The sequence below is a fragment of the Pseudopipra pipra genome, chromosome 12, assembly GCF_036250125.1.
Source record: "Pseudopipra pipra isolate bDixPip1 chromosome 12, bDixPip1.hap1, whole genome shotgun sequence".
NCBI classification, from domain to species: domain Eukaryota; kingdom Metazoa; phylum Chordata; class Aves; order Passeriformes; family Pipridae; genus Pseudopipra; species Pseudopipra pipra.
The window spans coordinates 21,301,659-21,308,981 of NC_087560.1; the positions used below are offsets into that span (position 1 = coordinate 21,301,659).

A 7,323-nucleotide genomic window follows, 5' to 3' on the forward strand; every position below is an offset into this window, starting at 1 on the left:
CAGTACTGCCAAAGTGATGCCACACACATCTTCCCACAGGCTGGGCCCTGCCTGTGGGTCCCAGGAGCCCTGTGGGACCTGCTGGGCAGGTCCTGGCACTGCGCAGACCACAGAGACAGCCCAGTCTCACCAGTGCCTTTATTGGTGCAGTGAGAGTCATGCCCGTGGCCCGGCTCAGTTGGTGAGGGTGATCAGGGCCTCTACCACGTTGCCCATGTGCTCGCGCAGGCTGCGCTCCGCTGCGGCCCGGGAGATCTCCATCTCCGTCATCTGCAGGGAAACCACAGCCTGGTACAGCAGCTGCAGGGCCCCACGGGCTGGGCAGGGGGCGGTGGACGGCAGCTGCCCGGGAGGGCGCCTGCCCGGCCTCAGGGCACGCGTGCACCAGCCCCCTCCGTGGGTGCAGTTTCACCCCCAGGTTTGGGACACGACACGGCTCACCCGGTGCCCCGCCTCTACTCACAATCAGCTCCAGGTCCTCCTTCTTGATGGTCACTTTTGCCAGTTCTTTCTCCCTGCGACAAGAGACAAACAAAGCTCCGATGATCGACAGCCCTCCCCGGTCACTGCCCCGGCGCAGCAGTGCGGGGTGTGCGCTGAGAGGGGGCCGGGGCCGGGCCGGGCCGGTCAGACCGGGAAGTCGCGGGCCGGTGTCCGGGTGGGCACTGTCCCCAAGCCCCGAGCGAGCGCGGGCTGTTACCTCTCCTGCTTTGCTTTCTGCTCCCGGGATCTCCGGTCTCCGATCACCGACATGGCCTGCCAGAACGAGCGCAGTCACCGCGCTGCGCGGCACCGGGCGGGTCAGCGCCGCGCCGGCGGCACGGGCACGGGGACCGGCACCGGGACGGACGCGCAGGCTCGGTGCTCAGGGCCCGGCTCGGCCCCACTGCAGGCGGTGCCCAGCCCCCCACCCCGGCCCGGTCCCGGCCCCGTCCCGCCGCCGCACCGTCTCCAGGTTGGAGCTCTGGATTTCCTTCTCCTCCGCGTAGTCCGTGACGCGCTCCAAGTCCGCCGCGCCGCTGTCGTGCTTCCGCGGCTTCTCGGCCGCACGCCCGCCCGCCCCATCGCTGCCGCCGCCGGAGCCGTTCGGCTCCGTCTCCAGCTCCAGCTCCACGTCTCCCTCCGCCGCCATCCCGCCGCCGCCGGGAGCCGCTTCCGGTCACGTGCGCCGCCGGCGGAGCTAACGGGAGGCGCGCGCTTAAAGGCGGTGGGGGGGGCCGGGACCGCCTTCGGCCCTGGTCCCGCCCCTCCGCCCGGCCTGACCCCGCCCCCGGGGCCGCCGGGCGGCCGTGGCTCGGTCCCTCCCGGTGTTCCCGGTGCTCCCAGGCAGTTCGGTCCCTCCCGGTGCTCCCCGGGCGGTTCGGTCCCTCCAGGTGCTCCGGGCGCTCTGGGGCCGGCGGCCCCGGCGCTGCCGAGACGCGGAGCTGGGCCGGGCGGGCGCAGCCCCGCCGCCGCCCTCCGGTGCCCGCCGGCGCTAAGCCGGGATTACTGGGTCGGCGATCCCGATTTGGCTCCCGCCGCTGCCACACGGATGATCGGACGGGCCCGGCCGCAGCGAGGCCCTGGCCGGGTTTCGGGCGCTGCCAGAGGCGGGAGGCGGCCGGGCCGTGGCCTTGCGCCCCCGAGCTCGAGGTGCGCTGGGTCAGCGGAGGCCGCACCGGCAGCGCGGCCCCGGCTGCCGCGGATACGGCGGGTCCGCCCCCGCCGCTCCCTTCCCGCCCGGGTGTTACTCACCCACCCGATGGGGACACCGCGTCCCTCGGGCCGGGCTGCGTGCGCAAAGCCGGAACGGCTGCGGAGCAGCCGAAGGAAGGTGACGGCAGCCCCAGCATAGGGCTCCCTGCACGCCGTGGCTCGTCCCCAATCTCCTGCCGACACTGGGGGTTCCCGCTCACCGCTGGATGTGCCTTATGCCATTCCCCTACCCTCGTGGTATCCGTGTCCCTCTGTGCCTGGGGGTGCTCCAGACCCCCAGTACCCCCACACTCCCCAGCTCCTCCGCACAGACCCGGGGCATTGCTCTGGGATCGGGGTTACATCATCGGCAGACCCCACGTGCCCCCCAAGCCCGCCCATGCCCAGGCCGGCTTCCACGGCCTCGTCCTGCCCAGTGAGGGGCCGGGGTGCGGGCAGGGCTGCCCATGGCCGGGGATCACTGGACACTGCCCACGGAGCGTCCCAGGGGTGGCTGCCGGGAGGGAGCAGCGAGCAGATGGCAGGGCGGGCCGAGCCGACAATCCTCTAATCCCATCAGCGCCGCGGGGGCTGAGCAGAGCCGAGCCGGGCCATGGCGGGCACACGGGCACACGGCTACCTCCTGCACCCGCTGCTCTCCCAGGTGGGACTCGGGGCCTGGCGGGGCTGGGAGTGGGGCTGGGAGCGGGGCCGGGAAGGGAGGAGATGCCGGGCCGGGCTGGGGGGCAGTGCTGGCCCTGCGGGATCCTCGCTGACCGTGCTCCCCCCCAGCTGTGCTGCGGTTGTCATGGGCTCCGCATGTCCACGAACACGCGGATCCTCTACACGCTCCTGCATGTCCTGGCCTCTGCCGTGTGCTGCCTCATGCTGTCCCGCACTGTGGCCCAAGCCATCACAGAGAAGGTGACAGCAGGAGCTGGGACATCCAGGGTGCTGGGAGTGCTGGGGGTCCCCTGGGGTGATGAGGGTCTCAAGGATACCATGAGTGCTGGGGATACGGGGGTGCCAGACACCCTGGGGCACCCAGGGGCTTCCAGGAGAGCACTGGGGGTGCCAGAATTGCCAGGGAGTCAGGAGTACTGGGTTGCTGGGGATAGTAACAGGGCTGCTGGGAGTGACAAGGGTGCTGGAGGTGTCAAGGGGGAAGGGGTGCAAGGAGTACCAAAGATGCAGGGTGTTGGGGGTCCCAGGGTTACTGGGAATGCTGGGGATATCAGAAGTCTGGGTGCACTGGATGCCATGGGTCCTAGAGGGTGCTGGGTGGAAGCACCAGCAGCCTTGTCCTGTCACCCACCATGCCTGCAGGTGCCCTTCTCCGTGGTGCTGTGCCAACACCTGCCTGGGGGCACAGACTGTGAGCGGCTGGTGGGCTCCTTGGCCGTGTACCGGGTCTGCTTCGGCACCTCCTGCTTCCACCTGGCACAGGCTGCCCTGCTGCTCAACGTGCGCTCGAGCTCTGACTGCCGCGCGCAGCTCCACAATGGGTACGGGCAGGCCATGGGGCTGGAACGGGGTGTCCCAGGATGGGGCTGCCAGGGGCTCTGTCCCACTGACGTTCACTGCCCTGCAGGTTCTGGCTCCTGAAGCTGCTGGCACTGGTGGGCCTCTGGGCTGCAAGCTTCTTCATCCCAGAGGACAACTTCATCCAAGGTATGTCCCCCACCCCACCCAAGCCGGAAGCCCGGGCATCCCTCACAGCCCCCACCTGCCCTTAGCTATCCCCACCTCTCCCCCCAGCCTGGCACTACACGGGTGTCTGTGGGGGCTTCGCCTTCATCCTCATCCAGCTGGTGCTGATCACGGCCTTTGCACACACCTGGAACAAGAACTGGTGAGTGCCGGGGTGCCGGGTGGGCACCCACCTGCTGCCACCACTCACACGCTCTCCCACAGGCTGACGGGCGCCGCACAGGATAAGCGCTGGTACCTGGCCGTGCTGCTGGCCACGGCCGCCTTCTACACCCTCGCCTCTGCCGCCTTCTCCTTCCTCTACAAGTTCTACACCCACCCGGCCGCCTGCCACCTCAACAAGGCGCTGCTCACCATCAATGGCAGCCTCTGTGGCATCATGTCCTTCATCTCCATCACGCCCTGTGTGCGACTCAGTGGGTATCGCACGGCACAGTGAGGGTTGCCATGCTGGATGACCAGCTGCGTCCTGGGTTAGGGGTGGCTGTGCCCCCCAGCTCAGGGCCAGCACTTGACCACTGGAGGAGAACCCATCTCCCCAGGGCTCCTGACAGCCCCTCCTGTACCTTGGTGCAGGGCACTGGGCAGGGGGGTGGCATAGGGGGCTACCCGGGGCCCAAGCAGAGCTCACCCACCAGCTTATGGCACACCAGGGATTCCAGTGACACCTCTGTCCCCACCCTTGCAGAGCAGCCGCGGTCAGGGCTGTTGCAGTCCTCAATCATCAGCTGCTACGTGATGTACCTCACCTTCTCTGCGCTGTCCAGCCGTCCCCCGGAGAGAGGTGGGTGCCCCCACCCACCACCAGCAGCCCCCACCATGGTGCACTCCTGTCTCACCTCTGCGTCCCCGCAGTGCTCTACAAGGGCCAGAACCTCACTGTCTGCTTCCCGGGGGTCCGGCAGGACGAGCTGCAGACAGAGGACACCACCGTCGCCGTGCTGGGCGCTGCCATCATGTATGCCTGCGTGCTCTTTGCGTGGTATGTATGCCCAAGGCACAGGGTGGGCAGGGCCCCTGCAGCACTGTCCCACCAGGCACCAGCTCTGCTGGGCACAGCCAGCCCAACTGGCACCATACAAGGACCCCCATGGCCAGCAGAGCTGGGAATGTCCCAAGGGGTGGCAGGACCAGAGCAGATGGGGCATTGGTGGGTGGGCAGGGGCAGCACAGGGACCCCAGGTACAGCACAGCAGGGTTCCTGCAGCTGTGGGGGATCCATGGGATGGGCTGAGGGCCTGGCACAAGGCAGTGGCTGCCTGTGTTATGATTTCTGTCTCTCTCCTGGGCACAGCAATGAAGCCTCCTACCTTGCCGAGGTTTTCGGGCCCCTCTGGATGGTCAAAGTCTACAGCTTTGAGTTTGAAGTGAGTACGAATGCAGTTGTGCCTCGTGTCCTCTTGCCACAGGCACCCCAGACCCACCACCCCAAGCCTTTGTCACAGTCCCAGCATGGGGCAGGTCTGTCCAGCCAAGCACAGGGGGCTGCCCAGAGCACACCCACCTGCCCCAGTGCCAAGGAGGGCTCAGCCCAGCCACCGTGGCCACGGGGCTGGGCAGCCACCACTCTGCTGTCCCTGCAGAAACCCTCCTGTTGCTTCTGCTGCCCCGAGAAGATGGAGGAGGAACTGAGAGGTGGGTGCAGAGTGGGTGCAGGAAATCAGGCAGAGCCTGTGTCCCAGCCTGAGGGTGCCAGTGAGGGGGGCATGCAGGAGCTGCCGTGCCCCTGCGCTCTCCCAGGAACCGAGCAGACGTGTGAGCAAGTGGAGGAGAGTGCTAGGGGACAGTTCCTTGTCCAGGATGAGCAAGACCGGGTGGTCTACAGCTACTCAGCCTTCCACTTCGTCTTCTTCCTTGCCTCGCTCTACGTCATGATGACCCTCACCAACTGGTTCAGGTAGGGACCCACACTGCTGCCCAGCCTTCCCTGCTCTTGCTCCAGCCCTCTGTGCCAGGCCATGATGCTGTCACCAAGCTGGCGCCTGCTGGGGACGCGCAGGGCTCTGTGCCCACAGACCTGCACTGCTCCGGCCAATGACCAACAGCAGCCATGCAGTGCAATGAGGTCTGCAGGGCTGGAGGGTCCATGGCAGGTGGGACATGCCCAGTGATACGTGGCTGCTGGGACACAGGGTGACCTGGTGTCTGCAGCTGGCACAGGAACCCTGTGTCAGCATCCCTCAAGCACCCAACACCTGCCCTCTCCCACCAGCTATGAAAACGCGGTGCTGGAGACCACCTTCACGCACGGCAGCTGGTCAACCTTCTGGGTGAAGGTGTCCTCATGCTGGGCCTGTGTCCTGCTCTACCTCTGGCTGCTGCTGAGCCCCTTCTGCCTCCACAGCTCCCCACAGCACCGGCGCAGCAGCACGGGGCCGCGCGTTGTGCGGCGACGACGTGCCCCGCAGCGCATCAACGTCTCCACATAGTCCCTGCCAGGACGAACTGTACCTGGGGCTGGTCCCTGCTGCACCCTGTGCCCTGGCACTGCCTAGTCCTCCTGGCCTCCCCTGACCCCCCATCCCAGGAGATGGTGGCATCTCAGAGCCTGAGGGGAACCTGGAAGGTGAATGCTTCCAGGGATACTAACCCTGTGCTGAGCCAGGACCACCCAAGGGGCTGGAGCAAGCCAGAGGCAGGTGTTCAGCCTGGATGCCCTGGCACCCACAGGGTGCACTCAAGGAGCAGGGCTCTGCCTGGCCACCCCTGCCATGATGTGCTCACTGTAAATACCTCCTTCAATACATTTTTATACAAAACTCTGAGCTGAGCCTGTGCCATCACCCCACACAGGCTGCAGCCATAGGGGGGAAAAATGGGGTGCCTGCAGCACCCCAGCACTGGCCACACAGCAGCCATAGCTGAGGGCACCTTCAGGGTGGCCACGCTGGAGAGGGGAGACAAGCAAGAGGTGCTGAGCACAGGCACTGCCCTGGGACTGCAGGAGGGTATTCAGCCTATGGCCACTGCTCCCAAGGAGGGCACAGTGTCAGCAGGCCACAGGATCACAGCGGCCCTGGGCCCCCACCTACAGAGCAAACATGGTGGGGTGGCTCCCTGGGGCCCACAGCCCCAACTGCACCCAACAGGCCCCACACTGTGATGGTGGCAGTGGGTGCAGGACAGGGATCGACACACATCGCCAGGGCACCCACCAGCCTGGGGATACCGTGCTGCAGGAGGTGAGGGTGGCACAGCAGGGTGGATGCTGTTGGGGTCCAACTGATCCCAGTGCAGCAATGCAGCCTTTGTGGGGTCCCTGATGGAACAGTGGAGGCTGCAGTGCCCCAGGGCTGCCCCTCACACCTCTCCTTTCCCAGGAGATGCAGGAACCCACACGGGGCTCGGGGATGGGCAGCTGTGGCACCAGCTTGGGGACACTGGCCAGGTAGGGCTGGGGAGGGGGGTCCCTGCAGCCTCTGGCACCCAAGGACTTCCCAGCTCCCACCAGAGCATTGAGGCAAGGGACCTGCCCCTGGCCCAGAGAGGGACACAGGTCTGCTCGCCTGCAGCTCCTGGGTTCAGGCCCCCTACTGTACACATATCACCCAGCAGGCCCCCAGCTCCTCAAAGTGTGAGGCAGAGGGACCCCAGAGCACTGCCAGATGCTTTGTCGAGAGGAAGCTTCCTGCCTTCACCCCAGAGGTAACCAGCGCACCCCATGTGATCCAAAGGGCCAGGCTGGGGGAGCTGAGCACACTCCTGTGCTATTGCCCAACGCCCTTGTCTCAGCAGGGGTGTGATAGGAGGGAGGGACCCATGCCCCTCTGTCCCATATATCAGCTGGTGCTGGCAGGGGATGGGGACACGGGAAAGTCCAGCTTCCTACTGCAACTCTGCATGAACAAGTTCTAAGGAGACATCCCCAGCACCACTGACTCCACAGCTGGGGCAGAGGAGCAGGGCCTGATTGTCCCTCCTGGCAGGAGTGGACTTCCA

General features: G+C 66.5%; 2 protein-coding genes across 3 annotated transcripts; one reads left to right on the plus strand and one right to left on the minus strand.

Moving 5' to 3' along the window:
* Positions 1–124: 124 nt before the first annotated feature.
* On the minus strand, positions 125–1,185 carry HYPK (huntingtin interacting protein K). The gene is made up of 4 exons (XM_064669424.1): positions 947–1,185; positions 701–756; positions 464–515; positions 125–270 (listed from the first exon to the last, which is right to left on the minus strand). The coding sequence occupies exons 1-4, from the start codon at positions 1,130–1,132 to the stop codon at positions 175–177; spliced, it is 390 nt and encodes a 129-aa protein (XP_064525494.1). The 5' UTR covers positions 1,133–1,185; the 3' UTR covers positions 125–174.
* A 969-nt stretch (positions 1,186–2,154) lies between these two features.
* SERINC4 (serine incorporator 4) lies at positions 2,155–6,143 on the plus strand. 2 transcript variants are annotated; one of them, XM_064669420.1, is made up of 12 exons: positions 2,155–2,338; positions 2,467–2,598; positions 3,001–3,179; positions 3,266–3,345; positions 3,433–3,526; positions 3,589–3,800; positions 4,073–4,168; positions 4,240–4,366; positions 4,679–4,751; positions 4,968–5,019; positions 5,125–5,281; positions 5,597–6,143. In XM_064669420.1, exons 1-12 carry the CDS (start codon positions 2,288–2,290, stop codon positions 5,811–5,813), a joined length of 1,470 nt encoding a protein of 489 aa, XP_064525490.1. In that variant the 5' UTR covers positions 2,155–2,287; the 3' UTR covers positions 5,814–6,143. The 2 variants fall into 2 exon arrangements, with proteins under 2 accessions (XP_064525490.1, XP_064525489.1); XM_064669419.1 differs by having other exon boundaries at positions 4,968–5,281.
* Positions 6,144–7,323: the final 1,180 nt, after the last annotated feature.